Genomic DNA, 24,370 nt, shown 5'->3' with positions numbered 1-24,370 from the left:
AGAGAGGTTATCCCTAGAGAGTGCAACAGAGGCTACGAAGATGCTGAGGTTCCTTGAGCTTCTCTGTGAGGAGCAAAGGCTGAGAGCCCTGGGGCTGTTGAGCCTGGAGAAGAGCAGCCCCAGAGGGGATCTGATCAATGCTCAGCAAGAGATAAAGGGTGGGGGGCAAGAGGATGGGGCTGGGCTCTTGTCAGTGGTGTCCTGTGACAGGACAAGGGGCAATGGGCACAAACGAGAACTCAGGAGGTTTCACTGCAGCCTAAGGAGAAACTTGTTTGGTGTGAGGGTGGTAGAGCCCTGGATCAGGCTGCCCAGAGAGGCTGTGGATTCTCCTTCTCTGGAAACATTCAAAACCTGCCTGGTTGTGTTCCTGTGCAACCTGCTTCGGGTGCCCCAGCCCTAGGTGCTTTCTGTTTCTTGCCTAGGATGTGCTGGGGAAATAGATAAGCCTTTCAGCATGCATTAGAGTTCCAGGGCTCCAGCACCTCACACCAAACAAGTTTCTCCTTAGGCTGCAGTGAAACCTCCTGAGTTCCAGTTTGTGTCCATTGCTCCTTGAACATGCAGCTTATTCCTGCTTTTTCCTTGCATCCTAGGAATGTGCAGGTTGGTTTGGTTTGGTATCTTTTTCTAACCACAATATCCTACATTTTGGTCCATAAATCTTCTAGTTAGAAAACCTGAGACCTTTTTTTCTTCCCCCAGTACATTGTAGAAAGATATCAGGGGGAATAAAAAAGCCAAGGCAAACAGCAAAGCCTTTCATGTGTGTACCTCAAAGGGAAAGCAGAGGGGAGCTGAAACCCAGCATCTTCAAATCAGAGTTTCTGCCCATGACATTTTTGCACTTGAGGAAGAGCTGAAGCTGAGCTCATCTTTTTGTGTTCAGGTTTGATTCATTTACAGAAGGCTTTGTTCTTCTAGCTCCATTGCTGTGGATAACTTTGAGCTGGAGTCTCATTGAGCTGTGTCCCTGGCTGGGCAGCTGGAGTGATGTCTGGCACTCAGGAATGAAGGATTTGCAGGGATTTTTTTCCCTGGGCATTTGCCAGCCAGAGGGATCTTGACAGGCCTGAGAAAAGGGCCAGTGCCAGCTGCATGAGGTTCCACAAGTCACAGTGCAAGGTCCTGCAGCTGGGTTGGGCCAGCCCCAGGCACAAACCCAGGCTGGGTGCAGAGTGGGTTGAGAAGAGCCCTGAAGAAAGACCCTTGGGGGTGTTGGCTGCTGAGCAGCTCCCCATGAGCCAGCAGTGCCCTCATGCAGCCCAGAAGGCAGCTGTGTGCTGGGCTGCATCCAGAGGAGTGTGGGCAGCAGGGCAAGAGAGGGGATTCTGCCCCTTGGCTCTGCTCTGCTGAGACCCCACCTCCAATCCTGCCTCCAGTTCTGGTGTCCCCAAGCAGAAGGAGGACACAGAGCTGTTAGAGTGAACCCAGAAGAGGCCACAAAGATGATCCAAGGGCTGGAGCACCTCTGCTGTGAGGACAGGCTGAGGGAGCTGGGGGTGTTCAGCCTGGAGAAGAGAAGGCTCCAGAGGGACCTTAGAGCTGCCTGCCAGTACCTGAAGGGATCCTACAGGAAGGCTGCAGAGGGACTTTTCCTGAGAGTGTCAAGGGGGAATGGTTTGAAGCTGAGGCAGAGCAGGGTTAGACTGGACCTGAGGAAGTTCTTCAGTAGGAGGGTGGTGAGACTCTGGAATAGGCTGCCCAGGGAGGCTGTGGCTGCCTCCTCCCTGGGAGTGTTCAAGGTCAGGTTGGATGAGGCCTTGAGCAGCTGAGTCTAGTTGAGAGGTGTCCCTGCCCATGGTGGGGAGGTTGGAGCAGATGATCTCTGAAGTCCCTTCCAACCTGAGCCATTCGATGATGATCTCCTGGCAGGGGTCACTGGAGGTTCCTGGGGTGTTTCCCCTGCTCCTTCACTGCCCCTCCTCAGCAGGTAACAATGGAACTCAGCTGAGTTGTGTTAGTTCTCTCCTGAAGCTTTAAGTTGTGCATGTTACTGATACCCACCCTAGTGCAGTGCAGCCTTCCAGGGCTTCCCCAAGCCCAGGATGTTTCTGGGGAGCCAGGAGGCATCTGAAGCACAGACCAGCAGGGGCTGCTGCAGGAGCAGGAGATGAGGAGCTTCACTGCCTCCCTTCTGGAGAAGCCCTCCCTGAGGGCTTGCTCCTGCTGCCCTCTCTTCCCTCCTACCGCACCCAAGCCTGCTTGGGCTCAGCAGTGGCTTCCTAGCACGGAGCAGGTGGCTGTGGCTGACTGCCAGCTCCTCCTGTTTTGTGTGTCGATAAATCAATGGCTGCACTTCATCCTTCCCAGGCTCATTCACTTCAGAGCTCACATCTGGATACATTTGAGCTGCTGTTTCCTGTGGCTGGAAGAGTGGCTGGTGGCACCCCTAGTACTGGTTTCCAGACGCCCCTCGATGGCTTCAGTGTCATTTGGCACTGAAGAGCTGATTTCTCTCAGGGCTGGGGTGTAGTTGAATTGGGATCAATTGCTTGCATCCCTTTGGTGGAACGTTGAAGGCATTTCCCTTAACTGCAGTTCTTTGGGTTGGGGCTGGCGTTGAGGCAGCTGCGGATCAGTGCCGTCTCCAGAGGCTGTTGTAAGTCGCCCTGCCTAGCACATGCATGGTTACTTGGGCTGCAATGCTGCAGCAGAGCCTGGGTACTCTGCCTCCCTGGGAACTCCACAGGCAAGTCCATCCTGTGTTTTACCTAAAAACCCTTTTCAGAAAGAGCATGGTGCTGCTGATGTAACTGGGGCAAGAGAGCGTTGTGCCCTCGCTGCTCATCCACACCTTTGGTGTTTGGCTCCGCCGGGCTCCCTGTCTGCAGGGATTTCTTTGTTTTCTGCTTTAGATTTCCCCCTTTCCTAGCTGTAGTACAGCCGTGCCATTCCAGCTTGCTAGTGCAGAAAAGATGTTGTGAATTCAGCTGCTGAACGAGCCTGGCCTGGCTGCAAACACCCAGCACTGCTGGAGAGATGGCCAAGAGTTGCAGGTGAATCCAAGCTGATCTGGGGGGCGACGGCAGAACGGTAAGATGGGGCTGCTTGCCATCTCTGCCTTGATTACGGGCTGGTGTTTCCCCATGCAGCCTGAAGCTTGGTGATCACATGCTTCCAACTTGAGCAGGATCCATTCTGTGCATGTCAGGGTGGGTTTTCTGGGCAATGCTGAGACTCCAGGCGGAGGGAGGAGGTGGGAAGCTGGGAACGCCGCCACATGAGACCTCTCGGCAGCCACCCTGGTAAGGCTCCCCGGCAGCACTGCCTGCGGTCTGTAAAGAGCAGGGAGAAGGTAGGAGAAAGGCTTCAAAACGATGCTTGTCTGGGTGTGCTTTGGTGTTTGTCTCTCCAGCAGCCTTGTTTGTGATTGTTTTGGATTTCCTGCTGCATGAAGAGGGTCGTGTGGGCAATTTTTGCCGATGCACGCTCGGCTGAACGCCCTCTGGGACGAGCGAGTGAAGGACGTGATCAGCCACTTTCTCATCCCTGCTAACAAGTCTGGCTCTGAATAAATGTCTTTATCAGCTGCAGGTTTGCTTGCTGGTAGAAGACAGAATTAATCTGATCCTTTATCAAGCCATGCCATGACCATAGGCGTGCAGAAGGGCTTTTTTTGCCTTGTTACCCTCCGTGATTGTTCTCGTTTCTCTTGCATGCTCTCTTCATTTCATACGACCCAAAGCCAGGGAGTCGTTTTAAGTAGCCATTCTTGGACGAGGTGACCTTTGAGGGTCCCTTCCAACCCGGTGCAGTCTGTGAATTCTTGAATGCTTATGCAGGCATTTAGGTGTTGGCAGAGCTTTGTAGTGGAATATTTCAATGTATGAAAGCTTAGAGCAGCAGTGTGTTCGGGGAAAGAGAGGAGGCAAAATCAGCAGCTGGCATGAGGCCAAGGCAGAATTGTGTGGAAGAACTAAGAGTTATTTTGGGCAACTTGAAAGAATTGGAATTATTTGGTCACCAAAAAACCCCCCAAAAAACAAACAAAAATTTGTTTGGTCTCCCCAAAAAACGTTAGAATTATTTTTGGTGCTGGCTAGCTTGTTTCAGTTGTAGATCAAGCCATAGATTGAGCTCAGCAGAAATTCAGTGACCAGAACAGAAATCTACTCCCCCCAAAATACTATTTAACCATATGTTTTAGCACATAAAGGAAGCTGAGTGTGGTGGTGAGCAGAACAGAAATTTAGTGACCAAAAATTAAATAAATACTTCACCATATGTTTTAGTATTTAAAACAAAGTGAGTGTGGTGGTGAGCAGAACAGAAATTTACTGACCAGATAAATAAATATATTTCACTGCATGTTTTAGCATGTAAAGGAAGCTGAGTGTGGCAGTAGTGGCAGAGTGCCGGGCTATGGGTTTTGCTGCTGTTATGAAAGGGTAAAAGCCAAGGGGTTTATTTCTAGAGCAGCATTTTCATGCAGTGTGTGAATTTTACTCCCAAGAAGAGCTGAGTTGTGTCTCCGTGTGGGATCAAATAACTCTTTTGACAGGAATTCATGTTTGCTTTTTCTGTACTTGCCAATTAAGGGGTTTTTCTTCTGTCTCACTGAATATGATTAAAGAGGGAGAATTCAGCTCTGTCTCGATTATTTTCTGAAGATTTCATTATTTTTGTGCTGGAGCTCCTTAGCTCAAACCCCCACATCTTGTGGCTGTGACAGTGTCTGTCACACAGCTGCTTGTGTGCACCCCAGCCTGCAGCGTGAGCGGAGCGAGCTGCTGCATGCCCTGCACAAACTCAGTGTGCCTGGCTCTGCCTCACAGGACCCTTGATTGTTTTATTTTGCATTAAGAATAACCTTGACTGTTTCTATCACAATGATTATTGCAACTGCAAATATCTTTGCAGGGAAGTTTGCCTTTGCTTATATGCAAAATGTGTGGCACCTGTTTAGCGAACTGCAACCCTTCAGTGCATTTGCCCTGCTTTAAGGCACAGAAATAATTCAGCCACCTGTCTGTTGTGCAGGGTGTGAAAGCCCAGACAGCCTTAGGCAGGGGCTCATTTCTGTTTTTTCTTAGTGGTTTATTTTTTTTAATGCACATACAGATGTGAAAGTTGTTGCTTCTGTCACCTTTCTTCCTCCAAGTGTTGGTTCCTCCCCAGATATGAACCCATCAGGTCTGTTTGCTCTGACCCTGCTGTCTCTGGAGTTCTCCCATTTTAGTTTTCTAAGCCTAACAAATCAATAATGGTAAATAACTTCTTATGGTAATATTTAGTTAAAGACAGATCCTGTATTAATGGGGGGAGATAACTTCAAACGTGGAAAAATGTGGCCAAAAGTTAGGAATGCAGATGGGAAAGATGTAAGAAATATATAGTTTGGTAGAGTTAATAGATATTAACTGCAGTTATATTTAACTCTATATTCTCTATATATCCATATTTAACTCTGTATTTTGAGTTACATTTCTTACATTTCACTCTAGAATTGTTTAGTTGTTTCTTGCCTTTTTCCCCATTTCTTGCCTTTTTCCCCATTTCTTGCCTTTTTCCCCATTTCTTGCCTTTTTTCCCCATTTCTTGCCTTTTTTCCCATTTGCATTCCTAACTTTTGGCCACATTTCCTAGTGCTGAGTCCTATCTAAAGGTTACAAGCTTCTCTGTGTGGGTCAGTTTCGTAGTGAGGCTGAGGTCCATCAAACAGGAGGTAAGAGCTCACCTGAGGACTGCATATTTGTCATGGTCTCCTTTGTACCTTCTCCCTGACTCCAGTCAGAAAGGACTTCAAAAAGGTAGAGCTGAGCAGTTAAAACTCATCAGTGTTAAACTTTAGCACATGGAGGTTGGTCAGCCTTGGAAGCCTTGTAGCAAAAGTGGTCGCCTGACTGGTTTAGCTGTTTTGCTGTGTCACTCTGAAAACCAAACAGAAGATCCCTGAAGCCAAACCCACAGAGTTTTGTTGGTTTCCCCTTGTCCTGTCAGCTCTGGTGGGCTGTTTGAAAAGTTGACCTCCAAGTGGTTGTCTGGTTCAGGCAGGCAGCTTTTGTTACTACAAGTGACCCCACAGCCAGGAAAGGGAAGGTCCCATTAGAAGGGCCTCAGTACCAGCATGGCCAGTGCATCCCAAGGGCTGGCTGGCGGGGGCTGTGAGCATGAGTCACACCAGCTCTGCTCAGCCCCAGCTGGTGGAGGGCAGAGCCTTGCAGAGCCTTGCACGGTGCTGGCTCCAATGAGCTTTGCCTCCTGCAGGTTTCAGGATGCTGGCCTGGCCTGGCCTGCCCTGTGTGAGCAGGTACAGATGGCCTCAAGGTGCATCAGGGGAGGCTTGGGCTGGATAGTAGGGAAAGAAATTGGACTGAAAGAGTTCTCAAAGGCAGGCACAGGCTGCATAACCACCCCTGGAGTCGTTTCCAAGAGGCAGAGATGTGGTGCTGAGGGCCATGGGTTAGCCCCAGCCTTGGTAGAGTTAGAGAATGGTTTGACTGGATGAGCTGAAAGGGCTTTTCCAACCAAACCATTCTATGATTCTACTGGACTTGATGATCTGGGGTTGGACTTGATCTTCAGAGGTCCCTCCAACCCCTGTGATTATCAGTAGCAATTTCTGGGATGAGAGCTTGTGTGAATGCTTGGTCTGGTCCTAGTGAGGCTTCAGGCTGTCCTGTTTGGTGACTTCTCTCAAAATGTGACAGTAGATATGTCCCTTAAAGCCCACAGGAGCAGATGCAGACAGCTTTGGGGGGGGGTATTTCCCTTTGAATTCCCAGCAAAGCAGAAATAGTCAGTCCCCATCCCTGGAGGTATTCAAGAAATGTGTGGCCATGGCACTTGGGCACGTGGTTTAATGGCCTTGGTGGTGTTGGGTGGAAGGCTAGACTTGATGATCATGGAGCTTGCCTCCCAACCAAACAATTCTGTGGTTCCATGATGCAGAAGCAGATAGTTCTGTCTGGTACCTGTCATAGCCTGTCGTGTGCTAGCCAGAACTGGTGTGAAGGGTGTGGGGGGAGCTTTTTTGGTTTCTTTTCCTACCACTGTTAGGATCCATGGCTGGGATTCGGGTGACTACAGCAGAGCTTGCTGGCTCATCCTGCTGACTAGGAGATCTGTTGCAGCTTCTGAGTGAAAAAGCTTTGTGATCATGGAATCGTTAAGGTTGGAAAAGCCCTCTAAGATCATCAGGTCTGTCAACCCAGCACCCCTGTGGCTGTTAAACCATGGCCCAAAGTGCCATGCCTGCATGGTTATGAATATCTCCTACGTGAGTATCTCCTGTCCTGCTTTTGGTGGCAGTGCAAAGGACGCTTGCAGTGAAGGTGTGAGGTGTGCCTGCCAGGCCTCACCAGAGGCAGCTGGGTTGGTATGGAGCAGCTGGGGGCACAGATAAGCATTGGCTGAAGAAATGCTCTTTAATGTCATGGAATCAGAGAATTCTTGATAGTGAGAGTAGGGAGACACTGGAACAGGTTGCCCAGGGAGGTTGTGGATGCCCCCTGGAGGTGTTCAGGGCCAGGCTGGATGCAGCCTTGAGCAAGCTGAGCTGGTGGGAGGTATCCCTGCCCATGGCAGGGAGTTGGGACTGGATGATCTTGAAGGTGCCTTCCAACCCAACCCATTCTGTGATTCTTTACCTGTGGAAGTCACTGTGCTCTGCAGGCCTGACAGCAGCTGTTAGAGATCCCTTTAAGGCTTTCCATTCAGGCTCTGTAGAATGCTGCAACCAGGCCAGGTACCTGAAAGGGGAAAAAAAGAAAGAAGTTAAAAAAAGAAGTCAGGTGTCTGTGAGATCCAAACAGGGGTGAGAATTCTCTTCATTGAATTGTTTGTGGAACTGGACTTGTCCTCATCTGAACCCTTCAACTTCCATGAAAGAAAGCGTGGCAAAAAGGTCACGGATGGCTGCTGCTGAGGTTTCTGGAAGGCTGAGCTGAAATCTAGGTTATTGAGAGCTCTGAGGAGTGATGGCCCAAGAGAAGAATGTCAAAGCTGAGGCTATCTGTCTATACCTTTCTTCTGTGCTGATTTGAGAGAAGAGATTGTGTCAGATGCAGTGGTTTGGAAGTTAATGTGTAAGGGAGCAGAGCTGGTCTTTCCCTGTGACACTGATCTGCCTTGCAGGCTGCAGGGTTGTTGATCTCAAGGATGAAGCAGCTCAGAGCAGGGCAGATTTCCTTCTTGGGACTGGAATGAAACTTTGAAAGACATTAGCAGAATAACATAAAAAGTTCTCATTGCTCATCCTTCCTCTAGCTTTTGCTAAAGATAGTGAAAAAGGAGCTTTGTAAGAAAAGGAAGGGAAGGATAAAAAATGCAGGAAAGAGGGAAGAGAGTGAAGTGTTTGTTTTAATTTACTGAAGGAATTGGTCTGAATGAAGAAGAGCCAAAGTAGTTTGCCTAGAATTATTGAATGATTTCTTGGGAAACCTTTCTGAAGAGTCTGCTGAAGTTGCTGTGAGAGCCCCATGGCTCTGTAAAGGCCAGAGCTTGGTGCTTCAGTGCAGTGAAGACTGTTGGGACACCTGGCACAATCTGGCTGTCAGACCTCTCTCCACCTGCAGCTGCAGGTATTCTGCATAGGTGATTTTGCATCCTGGCCCTTCCTCTTGCCTTTTTTGTGAGGAAAAGTGCTCTTCAGCATAACACCTGAAGGTTGTCCTTGAGTTCTGCCATTACCTTTGTCAGACTTTGCAATCTGAGACAAACTCTGGTTCATTGTACATCTAAATGAAGTTTTTATCTCATAACCCATTGCTTTCTCCTGACTTCAGACTTACCACATAAAAGGATTTAATTGACTTACTGGCTGCGTAGTTAAGCTTAAATCCTAGAGAATCAGAGAATTGTTTGGGCTGGAAAAGCCCTCCAAGATCATCCAGTCCAACCATCAGCCCAAGGCCACCATGGCCACTAAACTAAACCATCGCCCCAAGTGCCATGGCCACACGTTTCTGGAACACCTCCAGGGGTGGGGACTGCACCACCTCCTGCTGTCAGCTGTCTGACCAGAGCTGACCCACTGCAGTGTTTTTGTTGCAGTCTGTGCTTGCAGGAGAACAATTATTGGGTTTATTTTTCATCACAAGTGCTTGATGGTACCTGTAAAGAAATCAAGAGGCTTGCTAGGAGTGGGCAGAGGAGCCAGGAGGACCTAGGTGAAGCCTGTTTCACACATGGGATTGTTTACCTCTTCCTCTCTTACAGCCCTTGCTGGCAGCCTCAGGATTTCACAGGAGTTGGCATTTTGCTGTCAAGTCTCTCAAGATTTCTCACACTTGAGCATGGCAGTGGGAAGCCTCTCTGCAGTTCTGGCTATGCCTTTGGTAGCTTCACCACCTAGGGGACTGCTGGAGAGTGGAATACAATTGGAAACCTGCAAGACTCCAGGACCAAGTGGATGATGGAGGGACTGGAGCTTCTCTGCTGTGGAGAAAGGCTGAGAGCCCTAGGGCTATTGAGCCTGGAGAAGAGAAGGCTGAGAGGGGATCTGATCAATGTCTATAAATGTCTGAGGGGTGAGGGCAAGAAGAAGGAGCCAGGCTCTGTTCAGTGATATCCTGTGGTAGGACAAGGGGCAGTGGACACAAACGGGAACCCAGGAAGTTCCACCCTTTGGTGTGAGGGTGCTGGAGCCCTGGAGCAGGCTGCCTAGAGAGGTTTTGGAGTCTCCTTCTCTGGAAGCTTTCAAACTCCATCTAGATGTGACCTTTGTGATCTGTCCTGAGTGACCCTGCCCTGGCAGGAGAGTTGGACTGGGTGATCTCTGGAGGTTCCTTCCAACCCCTACCATTCCATGCTTCTGTGATCATGTTCCTATCAAAACCACTGAGAATGCCCTTCTGGGAAGCAATCTGCATTGCCTTGCACACAAAGCCATCTGTTGGAGCAGGAGGCTGGGATGGGAAAGGGACTGAAAATATTTTTTTGACTTTATTTTTAAGTTCTGCTCATATGGTTAGAGAGGAGGACAGACAGCAGACAGCAATGAGTAACTAGAAGAGTAGAGAAGCCACCTGTCATGATTCCATGGCAGAGTGTTTCTCTTCAGACACTTTCTCCACCACTCTGCTGGTTACCAAGGAGTCGCTGGCTCGTGTCTGGCGCTGGAAGCCTCCTCTCCCACTCCAACACCTCTGCTGATCCTGCCCCTCTGTCACGGACTTACAGCATGGTGGGGGTTGGAAGGTGTCTCTGGAGACCACCTAGTGCAACCCCCCTGCTAACACAGGTCCACCTAGAGCAGGCTGCACAGGAACGTCTCTTAGATCATAGGAAGTGCTGGGTCAGAATGGAGCTCTAGAGGTCACCTAGGCCAGATCCCCTGCAGGGACATCCCTAGCTAGATCTGGGGATCTGAGGTGGTTTAGTCTTCAGAAGAGGAGATTGAGGGGAGACCTCATCTCCCTCTGCGACTACCTTAAAGGAGGTTGGAGTGAGATGCTGGTCCAAGTCACATCAGGAAAGGTTGGATACCAGGAACAATTTGTTCCCAGCAAGAGTTGTCAGGTGCTGGCCCACACTGCCCAGGGAGGTGGTGGAGTCCCCATCCCTGGAGGAGTTTCAAAGCCCGAGGATGTGGTGCTGAAGGATGTGGGTTAGTGGTGGTGTCTGAGCAGCAGTGGTGGAACTGTGAGCTCTACAGTTCTATGGTTCTACGGCCTATGATTCTAGATCAGGTTGCTTACAGCCCCAGCAAGCCTGAACTTGAATATCCCCAGGGATGGGGATGTCCCCACTAACCCTTCCCCCAGGAGGATGTAGGGCTTGATTTACTGGAGGAAAAACCCAAGTGCTTTTGGCTGCTGGAAGTCCTCAGCCAAGTTAATGGAAGCAGCAGCCAGGCTGCACTTGCAGGCAAAGCTTGACCCTGATTTTGAGAGGTGCATGTCACAGGGAGGGTTTATCAGGCTCTGTTCCCACCACAGCCATCGTGGTTTGGGGCATAAGGACAGAACTAGAGCAGAGTGCTCCTTTGGAGCAACTCTCTTGAGCTTCTGTCTTTCTCATGGATGTTACAAGCTGGCAGGACTTCTGTGTGACCTTTACCTGAGATCCTGTCCTTAGGTGACTCCTCCTGGTGACTGCTGTCACAGGCTTTGCTAGGACCATGTATCCAGGCTTTTATAGACCTGAAATCTCATCCAGGTGCTCTTCAAAATCAGACCTTATTTTTTCATGTGAGGAGAGGGACATCAGCTTCAATGGCCTGAAAACTGCCTCCTCTGAATTAGGCTGTGCTGTGGACAGAAAAAAATACTGACTTAGGAAATGCTGAGCTGCACCTTGCCATGTCCAAGGGACAAACCATCCCAGGCAGTGATTCTTGACTCCAAAGTGCTCGATTCAGGCATTGTGCCAATACTTGGGTATTAATGTAACAGAATACATATGGGCTGCAGTGCAGGTCTGCTGGGGGTGGGAGTGGTGGGAGAAGAAAGTTGTGCAAGTACTGCCAATAATCATAGGGTTGGTTTGGAAGGACCTTCAAGATCATCTAGTTACAACCCTCTGCTATGGGCAGGGACACCTCCCACCAGCCCAGCTTGCTCAAGGCCTCATCCAGCCTGGCCTTGAACACCTCCAGGGAGGGGGCATCCACAACCTCCCTGGGCAACCTGTTCCAGTGTCTCCTCACCCTCACTGTCAAGAATCTCTTCCTCATCTCCACTCTCAATCTCCCCTCTTCCACCTCAAAGCCATCACCCCTCATCCTGTCACTCCCAGCCCTTGTCAAAAGTCCCTCCCCAGCTCTCCTGTAGCCCCTTCAGGTACTGGAAGGCTGCTCTCCCTGGAGCCTTCTCTTTTCCAGGCTGAATAACCCCAACTCTCCCAGCCTGTGCCCACAGGGGAGGTTCTGCAGCCCTCTGATCATCTTTGTGGCCTCCTCTGGACCCTCTCCAGCAGCTCCATGTCCTTCTGGTGCTAAGTTTCCCAGAAATGGAGGCAGTGCTGCAGGTGAGGTCTCAGCAGAGCAGAGGTGCAGAATCCCCTCCCTGTCCTGCTGCTCTCCCTGCTTTGGATGCAGCCCAGCACACGGCTGCCTGCTGGGCTGCCAGTGACCATTGCTGGCTCATGGGGAGTTTGTCACCAGCTGACACCCCCAAGGCCTTCTCCTCCAGCCACTCCTCTCCCAGCCTGGATTTGTGCTCGGGATTGCCCTGACCCAGGTGCAAGACCTTGCACTTGGCCTAATAAGTCCCAGTTAGAAACTTTATTTTCTTCTAGTCAAGTTTTTGAAGTAGCTTTTTGTTTTTATTTGGGTGATCTGAGCTCTGCTGCTCCAGGCCTGCTGAGCTGTCCTTGCTGGGAGGGACTTCTGCTTGCCTTGCAGCTCAGCACAGCCTCTCATCTGCTCACTGGGCTCAGTGTTGCAGACACACAGAGTGGAGGGTAGAGCTCCCAGTTCAGCACTGATCCCATCTGCCACTCTAGTGACCTTTCCCTGTTTGCCTGCTGCCATCTGACACAGGCAGCTGGTTTGACATCCGCTGGGACTCAGAGCTGGAGCAGCCATTTCTGGGGAGTGCCTTTGAGGTGGGCTGGGGGAGCTATCTGAGAAGTTTGTGCTGGGTCCTTGGGCTTGGGCCTGAAGGGCGTTTGGTTTGGAGAGGGCTACTAGTGTAGCCTCTATCAGAAGCTTCCAGAAGATCCCCTGGCTTCAGGTTGTACCCACCTCTGGCCAAGGTCAAGTCCATCAGTGCCTTTGTAATAACCCATTTCAGAGAGGAAAACCTGTTCTGAGGGTCCTTCTGTGTTGGGAGTTCTTTGTTTGGAGAAATGTAGGATGAGAGAGCGGCAACCATGTGGACACTCAGATCCGTGAGGAAGGAGGGGCTCTGGTGTGCCAGAGCAGTTTACTCCTGCTCAGCCCATGGTGAAATGGCAGGCTGAGCCTTCCAGCCCCTGCAGATCAGTGGTGGAGCAGAATCCCAACTCCAGCCCACGGAGGACCCCACACAGGATCTGGAGACAAGTAATGGACTCTTTCCACTAGTTCCCTGTCCCTCTGGAACTGGGGAGCCCAGAACTGGACATGATACTCCAGATGTGGCCTCACCAGGACAGAGTAGAGGGGTAGGAGAACCTCCCTTGACCTGCTGGCCATGCTCTTGGTTCAGCCTTAGTGGCCTTTTCCAGCTGACACAGTTGTCTGGTCCCTGGGGGGTGGCCTGGGCTCTGAGCCCGTTGGACTCAGCAGTCGCTGTGGGTTTTGTCCTTTCAGATATGTGTCACAAAGATGTCCACACGGAACTGCCAGGGCATGGACTCGGTGATCAAACCTCTGGACACAATTCCTGAAGATAAGAAGGTCCGGGTGCAGAGGACACAGAGCAGCTTCGACCCCTTTGAGAAGCCAACCAACCAGGTGAAGAGGGTCCACTCGGAGAACAACGCCTGCATCACCTCCAGAACCTGCTCTGCGGGCAAGGAGTCGCCCAAGGTGCGCCGGCACTCCAGCCCCAGCTCCGTAAGTGCTCGCTCCTGCCGCGCCCGGAACCCGCGCCGGGCACATGTGCTCTTGCTGAGCGCTCAGAAGCAAAGCCAGAAGCTCGGGGCTGCTGGTAAAGATCTCGGAGCCACACAGCTGTTGAGGTTGGAAGGGACCTTTGAGATCACCAAGTCCAGCAGCTCACCTGGAGCTCACAGTCCCACTGCTGGCGCTCAGCCATCAGCACTAACCCACGTCCCTCAGCACCACATCCATCTGGCTTTTAAACACCTCCAGGGATGGGGACTCCACCATTTCCCTGGGCAGACTGGGCCAGTGCCTGGCAACCCTTGCTGGGAAGAAATTGTTCCTGATACCCAGACTGAGCCTCCCCTGGTGCAACTTGAGGCCATTTCCTCTCCTTCTGTCACCTGATACTCAGAAGAGCCCAATCCCCACCTGGCTCCAGCCTCCTTTCAGGGAGCTGTAGAGAGCAAGGAGGTCTCCCCTCAGCCTCCTCTCCTCCAGACTAAACACCCCCAGGTCCCTGAGTGCTCCTCACCAGCCCTGTTCTCCAGACCCTTCCCTGAGTTACTTGATTATTTTCCTGATTTTCCTTGCAAACAGTTCCCACCAAGGTGGGTTTCTCCTGAGCCTGCATTTTCCCAGTCCCAGGTGCACCCAGGAGCACAGGCAGTGACCACCTTCAGCAGCCCAGCAGGCAGGAACCCAGAGGAGGTGTTTATTTTTTCCCCTCTGGGTAAGGAGGCGCTGCCCATTGTAGCAAGGCTGGGAAGAGCGAGCTGAAGTGTGGAGTGCAGAAATAGAAGCAGCAACGATTGCAGAGTGGTGGGGCACAGCTGAGAGTAACAGAGAGAAATCACAGAAGGGTTTGGGTTGGGGGGGACCCTCAAGATCATCCAGGTACAGCCCCCCACCATGGGCAGGGACACCCCTACCAGACCAGCTTGCTCAAGGCCTCATCCAACCTGGCCTTGAACCTGGCCTCCAGGTTTGGAGCCTCCACAACTTCTCTGGGCAATTTGTCTCAGTGCCTCACCACTTCTTAACTGCTTCTTGATCTCTCTTCTTAATGTCTGATTAATGGCTCATCTCAGTCCAACTTTTTCCAGTCTGAAGCCATCACCCCTCACCCTGTCACTCCCGGCCCTTGTCTAAAGTCCCTCTCCAGCTCTCCTGGAGAGTCTCTTCCAATCCTGGAAGGCTGCTATTAGGTCTGCCTGGAGTCTTCTCTTCTCCAGGCTGAACAGCCCCGTCTTTCCCAGCCTGTTCCCATAGGAGAGGTGCTCCAGCCTCTGATCATCTTGGTGGCCTCCTCTGAGAAGACAAAGGTCTACCCAGGTTGTTTCAAGCAGCCATTTAATTGATAGGGACTGCAGGAATCATGGAGCTCTTTCAGGTGGAGGAGACCTTTAAGGTCCTGGAGTGCAACCTTCAACCTGAGGAGGGGCATCAGGTTTGGGCCAAACTCTTGCACTCCAACTCTGTGCTGTACTCTGCCAGGTGAATGCCCCTCTGTGTCCAGAGGGATCCAAAGCTGTGTAGCAGAGGCAGCTTTAATGGAAAATTACCCTGAGCAGCACCTGCCTGATGGCACAGAGGCTGTGTGGGTTCTGTTCTCATGCATTTTTCATAGCTGTAGAACAGCTTGGGAATGTCACACTTCACCACCCCCCTCACAGAGCCTACATTCAAAAGGAATTTTTTTTCCCTCTTTTTGTTTTTTTTTTAACTGAAGGATATTAAACTTCAATATCAAACTGTCCTCAGGGGGGAAATATTGTGTGCAGAGGAGCACTGAGAGTGATTGCAAATCAAAACTGAAGATCTGCTTTGTTAGAGAGTTCCAAAGAAAGAGATTTCTTGCTAGAAAAACTTGAGAGCAGAAGGTAGGCCAAGAGAATTAACTGAGATGCAATCACAGAGCCAGAGATCCTCCTCACCAGCCCTGTTCTCCAGACCCTTCACCAGCTTCTTTGCCCTTCTCTTGTACCTGCTCCAGCCCCTCAATGTCCTTCTTGAGTGAGGGCCCCAAAACTGAACCCAGCACTCATGATGTGGCCTCCCCAGTGCTGAGTGCTGGGGAATAATCCCTGCCCTGCTCCTGCTGGCCACACCATTGCTGATCCAGGCCAGGGTGCTGGTGGCCTCCCTGAAAGGAAGTTGTAGTGAGGTGGGTTTTGGCCTCTTCTCTCTAGCAGCAAGTGATGAGATAAGAGGAAATGTCCTCAGATTGCACCAGGAGAGGATTAGGTTGGATGATAGGAAAAATTTCTGCCCCAAAGGGTTGTCAAGGCCTGGCCCAGGCTGCCCAGGGCAGTGGTGGAATCCCCATCCCTGGAGGGGTGTCAAAGCCGTGGTAGATGTGGTGCTGAGGAGCATGGGTTAGTGGTGAGCTGGCAGTGCTGGGTTAGTGGTTGGACTTGATGATTTTAAAACAGTTCCATGGCTCTGCCCTGTGGTTTCTGGTTCCCTTATATCCATCATGAGCAGGCCCTGCAGAACTGAACTGGGCTGCTATGAGGGTGGCAGGGCAGCCTTGCTGCTGTAGAGCTGAGCCCTGGGCACTGCAAGGGGCTGCCTCTGAGGACAAGACATTTGCAAGCATCATCTCTTTTGTAAGATCAGGAGGGAGCCCTGCTCCTGCCCATGTGAGCCTTTGGTGTTTGGCCATTCTCAGGGAAAGGATGCAGCAGCTTCCAAGCCATTACCTTCAATCTGTGCTGCTGGCAGTGGGAGCACAGGGGAGTAAGCTGGAGCTTGCAGGAGGAATTCCTGCTGGTGATTTACTGGGGCTGATGGATTAAAGGCATCCTGTTTCCCATCAGGATCTTGGGGCACTACAAGTTGTTGTGACCTTTATATTCTCATTTCTAGCAGTAGAAAATGAAAGTCAGTTTCAGGGTGCAAATGAGACAGGCTGTGGAGCACTTGCAGAAGCCTGTGGCCTCTCCCTTCCTTGCCATGAGGAAGCCCACAGTGAGCTCCTAGCTGTTAACTGGGGCAGCAGTTTCACCCCCTGGGTGCTCTCTGCAGGCTGGGGGACACTTAGTGAGCCAATGAACCAGTTCAGCACTGCTTGTTTTCCATGTCATGGTGTTAGTCCAGGATTGGATACTTCAAGGAGAAGGCTGCTTCAGTTGGTGGCTCCATCCCCTCTGGCAGTGACATCTCCAGTCAAACTGGGATTAACCAAAGTACAGCCCCTGTGTTCCTCAGCAGGCAGAGTGTGGGCTTTAAGCACAGACTGGGAGCTGGGAATATTGCTGCCTCATCTGTGCTGGAGTGCTCCAAACCATGGAAAAGGAACAAGATCTGAGAGGTTCCAGATGGCAAATTTACAGCACTTTGTTAATATTTAGGAGCTGGATAGCAAGATGACAGACTGAAAGAGTGGTCAGGGCTGGAAAGGACCTCAAAGATCATCCAGTTCCAACCCCCTGTCATGGGCAGGGACACCTCCCACCAGCCCTGCTTGCTCAAGGCCTCAACCTGGCCTTGAACACTGCCAGCCTTGGAGCTTTCACAGCTCCTCTGGGCAACCTGTCCCAGTGCCTCACCACCCTCATGGGCAAGAATTGCTTCCTCATGGCTCATCTCTATCCAGCTTTTTTCAGTCTGAAGCGATTGCCCCTCATCCTGTCACTTCAGGCCTTTGTCAAAAGTCCCTCCCCAGCTCTTTTGTAGCCTTCAGGTACTCTAAGGTCTCCCTGGAGCCTTCTCTTCTCCAGGCTGAACAGCCCCAACTCTCTCAGCCTGTCCCCATAGCAGAGGTGCTCCAGCCCTTTGATCCAAGCTCTTGCTTGTGGCCTCCTCTGAACCTGCTCTACCAGTTCCCTCTTGTGTTGGGGACTCCAGAACTGGACACAGGACTCCCTGGAGAGGGACTTTTGGCAAAGGCCTGGAGAGACAGGATGAGAGGTGATAGCTTCAGATTGGAAGAAGCTGGATTGAGATGAGCCATGAGGAAGCAATTCTTGCCCAGGAGGGTGGTGAGGCACTGTATCTTGACCACTGTCTGATTGATGGTTTATGTGCTGGGTTTCTTAGAGCAATGATTTTGCGTGGGCTTTAGTCTAAAAATAAATAAACAGATAAAAGGAAACTGTTCCTTTCACCTGCCTTTCTGGGGCAGATGAAGACACTCACTTAGATCTTGTAACAAAGATCAGATGGTTCTGATGTTAATGATCTTTTTTTATTAGATAAAGTGATATATTGGCAAAATAAACCAGAGACATGTCCTTGATGAAGAACAAAATCCTTCTGGCAGCTGCAGTGAGGTATGCTTGGAGCTGACGCCAAGAGGCACCACCTGGGCTGTCGGGTGATGCTTTCTTTGATGAACTCTGCCAGTCCCCTGTTTTGGTCTCACTTCTAGCTGCTGGAAATGTGCAGGTCCATCAGTTTTGGTGACAATGGTTGGTCCCTAAAGGCTGAATGCAGTCAGTTAACATGGTGGGTGCTGCATGGTCATCTTCTTTGTGTTTTGTGTAGCCTACAAGCCCCAAGTTTGGGAAAGCAGACTCCTATGAAAAGCTGGAGAAGCTGGGGGAAGGGTCCTACGCCACAGTCTACAAAGGGAAGAGCAAGTAAGTGCTGGGTCTTCTCCTCTGGGTCTGTCTGGGAGTGAAGAGAAGCAGGGAACACTGACTGGTTGGAGTCAGTGGAGAGGAGGAGGAAATTCTTGACAGTGAGGGTGGGGAGACACACAGGTTGCCCAGGGAGGTTGTGGATGCCCCCTCCCTGGAGGGGTTCAAGGCCAGGCTGGATGAGGCCTTGAGCAAGCTGGGCTGGTGGGAGGTGTCCCTGCCCGTGGCAGGGGATTGGAATTGGATGATCTTGAAGGTCCCTTCCAACCAAAACCAGTTTAGGATCCTATGTGTTGGGTTGGTAGTTGGACTGGATGATCTCAGAGGGCTTTTCCAACCCAAATATTTCTATGATTTTATGATTTATTTGGGGATATTGGGCGTGATGGAAGTGAAAGCAGCCAAAGACATCATCAACCAAAGTGACCTGCTGTGAAGCTTGGTCCCTTGAAGCACAAAGCATTTTTAATCTTTTAAATGAGAGTCATTCCTAAAGCCAGCCTGGGCCACATAGGTAGGAATGTGCCTGAGGAACAGTCCTGCCCTGGTGGGAAATGGCCAGAATGACTTGAGAAGTATTTGCCATCTCCCACAGCTTTTTGAGGGTGATCCTTGTGAGGGTGCAGAGTCAGTCAGCATGGCCATGGCTGTACTGCATGCAAAGCATCAGGCTGTGCTTTGACCAATGTGATCAGATCAAGGGCAGAGACTAAACCATTTTACAACATGGTGCCTCTTAACCGGGCTTCAGTTTAGTGCTGTGATGGAGGGAGGCAGAAGATTGGACTCCCAGAAAAACTGAGATTGTTTGTTGGGTTGCATCTGAGAGTGGAAACGTGAAGCTGGCATTCTGGAAGTTTGGAGAGTTTCCTGCAGTGCTCTGAATGGATCACTGGCACTGCCAAGAGATACTGAAGCACGACGTGATGGGAAACAAGGAGAAGCAGACTCACAGAGTGCATCAGGTCGTAAGGGACACTCCAAGATCATCTTGTCCAATCCCCCTCAGTCAGCAGGGACACCCCAGTGCCTGTGCAGGGACACTGCAGCCTGTTGCAGTGTTTTCCCTCTCTCACTGCAAGGAGCTAAAATGCTGTTTCTGCTTCCATTTGTGGTGTTTTATGAATTTCTCCTTCCCTTCCCCTCTTTCCTTTGCAGGGTAAATGGAAAGTTGGTGGCACTGAAGGTGATTAGATTGCAGGAAGAGGAAGGAACCCCATTTACTGCTATCAGGGAAGGTAAGCCCCCCCTTAGCATGATGACATGTGGGGTTTGTAAGCACATTTCTTGTTTCTGCCCTGTGCTGTGGGGAGCAGATGGAGGATTCCAGTTCTGCAGCTGTGCTCTTGCAAGGAGGAAACTTTGGTGCTTCACAAACAAAGCTTTTGGCATGGGAGATCCTGGTAAAGAGTGCAGCTCTGCCTCTGCCTTGGTCCTGGGAGACTTCCTCTGCAAATGGGTGCTTGAGAGCATGTCCAGATCCAGCCTGACCAGGCCAGAGAGCTGGGCAGAGAGCAGCCTCCTGGAGTTCATCAAGGGCAAGTGGAGAGTTCTGCACCTGGGCAGGAACAACACCTGCACCAGTACAGGTGAGGGGTGACCTGCTGGAGAGTAGCTTTGTGGAGAAGGACCTGAGGATGCAGGGGGACAAAAAGTTTACCATGAGCCAGCAATGTGCCCTCCTGGCCAAGAAGGCCACTGGTGACCTGGGGTGCATGGAGAAGCATGTGGCCAGCAGGTTGAAGGAGGTTCTCCTGCCCCTGTACTCTGCCCTGATGAGGCCACAGCTGCAGTACTGAGTCCACTTCTGGGGTCCTGAGTTCAAGAGGGATGGGGACCTGTTACAGAGGGACAGCAAAGGACTACAAAGCTGCTGAGGGACCTGGGACATCTCTGTGATGGGGACAGGCTGAGAGAATTGGGGCATTCTGAGGGGGGAGCTCATCAATGCTGATCAATACTTCAAGGGTGGGTGGCAGGAGGATAGGACCAGGCTTTGTTCAGTGGTGCCCAGGGACAGGACAAGGGGTAAGGGGCACAAACTGGACCATCAAAAGTTCATCTGACATGAGGAGGAACTTCTGTAATTTAAGGATGCTGGAGCCCTGGAGCAGGCTGCCCAGGGAGGTGGTGGAGTCTCTTCTGGAGACCTTCAAACCCACCTGGATGTGTTCCTGTGTGACCTGCCCTGGCTGACCCTGCTCTGGCAGGGGGATTGGTCTGGATGATCTCCAGAGGTCTCTTCCAACCCCTACCATCCTGTGATTCCTTGATCCTCTCTCAGAAGGATGTTGGGTGCTGTGTGCTGTTTTTTGGGGGAGGTTGGGCTAATACTGGGGGTTTTGTGGGATTTTGTGAGTTAATGAAGCTGGGATCACAAATAATGAGAATACATCCTGTGGGGAGAAATAGGAAGTATGTGGTGAGTGTGGTCTCCCTTAGGCAGTCCAGTTTTCACTGAATTGCATTCTGTGGTATGCAGGCTGCAGAAGAGCAAAACTGCTTCCTTGTGGGGAATGAATGCAGGTGAGTGAAGGAGAAGGGGCAGAGTGCAAGGCTGGGGACTGCAGGCCTGAGGAGGAGATTTCTGCATGTTTGTTGCTGGGTCTGTGCTGGAACTGTAACACAAAATGTCCTGATCTGCTGAGCTTCAACAAGGCCAAGGGCTGGGTCCTGCACTTGGGCCACAACAACCCCATGAAGGCTCCAGGCTTGGGGCAGAGTGGGTAGAAAGTGTCCAGCAGAAAAGGACCTGGGGGTGCTGGGTGACAGCAGCTGGAGATGAGCCAGGGTGTGCCCAGGTGGTCAAGAAGGCCACCAGCATCCTGGCCTGGGTCAGCAATGGTGTGGCCAGCAGGAGCAGGGCAGGGATTGTCCCCCTGCACTCAGCAGTGGGGAGGCCACACCTGGAGTGCTGGGTTCAGTTTTGGGTCCCTCACTCCAGGAACGACATTGAGGGGCTGGAGCAGGTCCAGAGAAGGGCAAGGAAGCTGGGGAAGGGTCTGGAGAACAGGGCTGGTGAGGAGCTGCTGAGGGACCTGGGGCTGTGTAGTGTGGAGAAGAGGAGGCTGAGAGGAGACCTCATTGCTCTCTACAGCTTCCCTGAGAAGAGGCTGGAGCCAGCTGGGGCTTGGGCTCTTCTTCCCAGGAGCAGGTGATAGAAGGAGAGGAAGTGGCCTGAAATTGTACCAGGGGACGTTTAGATTGGAGATGGGGGAAAATTTCTTTGCTGCCAGAGTGGTCAGGCTGCCCAGGGTGGTGGTGGAGTCCCCATCCCTGGAGGTGTTCAAGAAAGGTGTGACCATGGCACTCAGGGCCATGGTTTAGTGGCTATGGTGGTGTTGGGTTGCTGGTTGGACTGGATGATCCTAAAGGGCTTTTCCAACCCAAACAATTCCATGTTTCTGTTTCTCAGAGTGTGAGGCTTGGGCTGTGCTGTGAACCCTGCAGGGAGCAGAGCAGTGGTTTGCTGATGCTGCTCAGGTTGTGGGTAAGAGCTGGCTGCAGTCCATCTGCCTTGGCTTGCTGCTGCAGTGAGCAGAGTTTAGAGCCCAGCTCCTCTTGGAGAAGCAAAAGAGCTCCTTGACCAGCACCAGCAATGAGGCAGCTTGGCAGGAGCTCCTGAGAGATGAGAGCATTCCCTTGTGGAGGGGAAGTGTCTGGTGGGTGTTCAGGCAAACACAAAGAGTTTGCTTTAGCTATGCAAATGCTAAATGGGGCAGTGCTGAGCGTTGGGCCTTTCAGTGGCTCAGGTCATGAACTTGTGTATGAATCCCAGCAGTGCCATCAGGGCTGGCATTCATTGCTGGAGAATGGCAGCAGTCCTCTGCCCTGCTTCCTGCACTGCTGGAGGCTGCTGTCAGGGGCTGTGCAAGCACAGGTGGCACAGCAAGCTCCTGCCCCTGCAAGCTTGTGCAATATTTTGCCCAAAGTGGTGTAAAAAAGCTTGATGTGTTGCTGTGCCTCCTCAAAACGCCTGGGGAAAAGGAATTCCAGGGGCTGCCATCTGCTTATTGGCATTTCATACCAAGGGTAAAAAAAGTGAAGTGGAGTGGCAGCAGTCCTGAAGCAGCAGGATTTGTATTTAAAAACACTCAGTGAGTCCTAGCACCTCAGTCCCACTGCTGTGAGCTCTTGCAGTGCCTTTTCAACAATATTTTAGTCTTTTTACCTGAAAAGAAGGCAACTTCATATGAAATCTGAGGGTGATGCTCACAGAACACATCACTGTTGTTCTCTTAAGGACCAGTGGGAGAGATCACAGAACCACAGAGTGGTGGGGTTGGAAGGGACTTCTGGAGACCATCCAGTCCAACCCCCCTGCCAGAGCAGGGTCACCTAGGGCAGGTCACACAGGAACACAGTCAAATGGGGCTTGAATATCTCCAGTGGAGGAGACCTCTCTGGGCAGCCTGCTCCAGGGCTCCTGCACCCTTAAGCTAGGGCTGAGTAGGTTCACATCTCCAAGAAATGATCCAAGTCACTGGAGAAAGAAAGAAAAAGAGGCGACAGATGTAAAACCCTTGGGTCAGTGTAAAATGTTTGGATCCTTCTGAAGATGGCCTCTGTGGTTTGCTTTCCAGCTTCTCTTCTGAAAGGACTGAAGCATGCCAACATTGTGCTGCTCCATGACATCATCCACACCAAGGAGACCCTGACACTCGTGTTTGAGTACGTGGTGAGTAACATACCTGATGTTCTAGGAGTGGTCTTACAGGGTGCTGAATCTGCTGGACAAGCTTCCCATGCCATGGATGACCAATGGTCAGGCCAGAGTTACCCATGACTTTCTCCAGGAAAATGGAAGCTGTAAGAGGTGATGCTTTGTAGTGAAGTGGGCTACAAGTGGAGGGCTGAGCTAGACCAGATTCAGGGGTGGGGAAGTGGCTGCTGGGGCTCTTGAAGGACCTTGTAATGTTCAGCTGACTTTTCAGAGTGGTTCCATACTCTGCATTCTAGCTGTAGGTAGTTCATGACCACTCAAGAAGTTTTTTCCAGCCTAACCTCTCCTGGTTCAACCCCAGGCCATAATGCATCCAGTGATATGAAAGTGCAGAGGCAACACTTAGAGTTCCCCATTTCAGTCTCCAAGGCTGGACTGGGGGACTGAACCAGCTCTGTCACTGGCCTTACTGAGGTCTAGATCTGTGATGTCTCCTCTGGTTCTTTTTTAACACCTGTGCCAGCTCAGTAATCTGAGTGACTGGGACCAGCAATATTCCTGTGATAAGAATTCCATTGGGGAACGCCTGAGACCTAACAAACCTAAAAGGGGTTGGGTTCAACTGACTTAATGGGGCTGACATCATGGAGCTGGTGCACTGTTGCCATTAATCACTGCTGCCCATTTCCAACACTGAGGGAGATGCCTTGATTAAATTAGTGATGACCTCTCAGTGATCCAGAGGCTGCCAGAAAATGGAAGCTTTGAGTTACTGAGTTGGTGACATTTCCATTGGGAAATGAGTGCTGATGGAACAGCTGAGGTGGTCAGAGGTGCTGCTTTCAATACTGACCCTGAAAAAGGACAATGAAATTTAACATCATGCAGCACCTTTCCTTGCAAAGTGCATCCCAGTGATAGGTTAAAAGCTGAGAGCAGGAAAGCCTCAAGAAGCAGTCCTGGCAGTGACTGAACTCTCTGGACACCTGGAGTTAGAGCATGAGTGTGTGGAGTCTGTCAGCTGGGAACATGACACAGCTTTGGACTTGAACCTTACGAGAGGGGGCAGCAGCCATAAAAGGCAGTCTTTAAAAACTGTCTGACAGATGAAGATCAGAAGTTCATTGTCCACAGAAACACCTTGGTGTGAATGTGGCAGAGCTGAGCTCAATACAGTGCAGCATAGAGAGGAGCTGGTCAGGAGGACATTGGGGATTTTTCTCTCCGAGAGCTGGGGCTGTTGAGCCTGGAGAAGAGCAGCCCCAGAGGGGATCTGATCAATGCTCAGCAAGAGCTAAAGGGTGGGGGGCAAGAGGATGAGGCTGGGCTCTTGTCAGTGGTGTCCAGTGCCAGGACAAGGGGAAATGGGCACAAACTGGAACCCAGGAGGTTTCACTTGAACTTAAGGAGAAACTTGTTTGGTGTGAGGGTGCTGGAGGCCTGGAGCAGGCTGCCCAGAGAGGTTGTGGAGTCTCCTCTGGAGACTTTCAAGCCCCATCTGGATGTGCTCCTGTGTGACCTTCTCTAGGTGATCCTGCCTTGGCAGGGGGTTGAACTCAGTGATCTCCAGAGGTCCCTTCCCACCCCCTACCATTCTGTGATGCTGTGATTCTGTCACTAATTTACCACATGCAGGATGTTAGGACAACAATGAAGAATTGCCATGTGGTGATGTTCAGAGCAGTCAGCCTGCAGGGCTGCCCAACC

The 24,370-nt window shown here is 51.2% G+C and overlaps 1 protein-coding gene across 3 annotated transcripts in view; it reads left to right on the top strand.

Annotated features, from left to right (window-relative positions):
- The window catches only part of CDK14 (cyclin dependent kinase 14), an 85,703-nt gene that overhangs the window by 24,599 nt on the left and 36,734 nt on the right, over positions 1 to 24,370 (top strand). The window contains exons 3-7 of one of the 3 annotated variants that reach the window (XM_054384798.1): positions 10,768 to 10,778; positions 13,181 to 13,426; positions 17,906 to 18,000; positions 19,159 to 19,238; positions 22,584 to 22,678. In XM_054384798.1, coding sequence (XP_054240773.1) covers positions 10,768 to 10,778; positions 13,181 to 13,426; positions 17,906 to 18,000; positions 19,159 to 19,238; positions 22,584 to 22,678 — 527 coding nt within the window. Of the gene's footprint in view, positions 1 to 2,623; positions 2,693 to 10,767; positions 10,779 to 13,180; positions 13,427 to 17,905; positions 18,001 to 19,158; positions 19,239 to 22,583; positions 22,679 to 24,370 lie in introns of those variants that run through there. The other 2 variants (XM_054384799.1, XM_054384797.1) reach the window with 2 other exon arrangements.

Source organism: Indicator indicator, chromosome 11, assembly GCF_027791375.1.
Source record: "Indicator indicator isolate 239-I01 chromosome 11, UM_Iind_1.1, whole genome shotgun sequence".
In the NCBI taxonomy this organism is placed as follows: Eukaryota; Metazoa; Chordata; class Aves; order Piciformes; family Indicatoridae; genus Indicator; species Indicator indicator.
The sequence above is the reverse complement of the archived record's forward strand: the minus strand, read 5'-3'. Positions and strand labels throughout refer to the sequence as shown.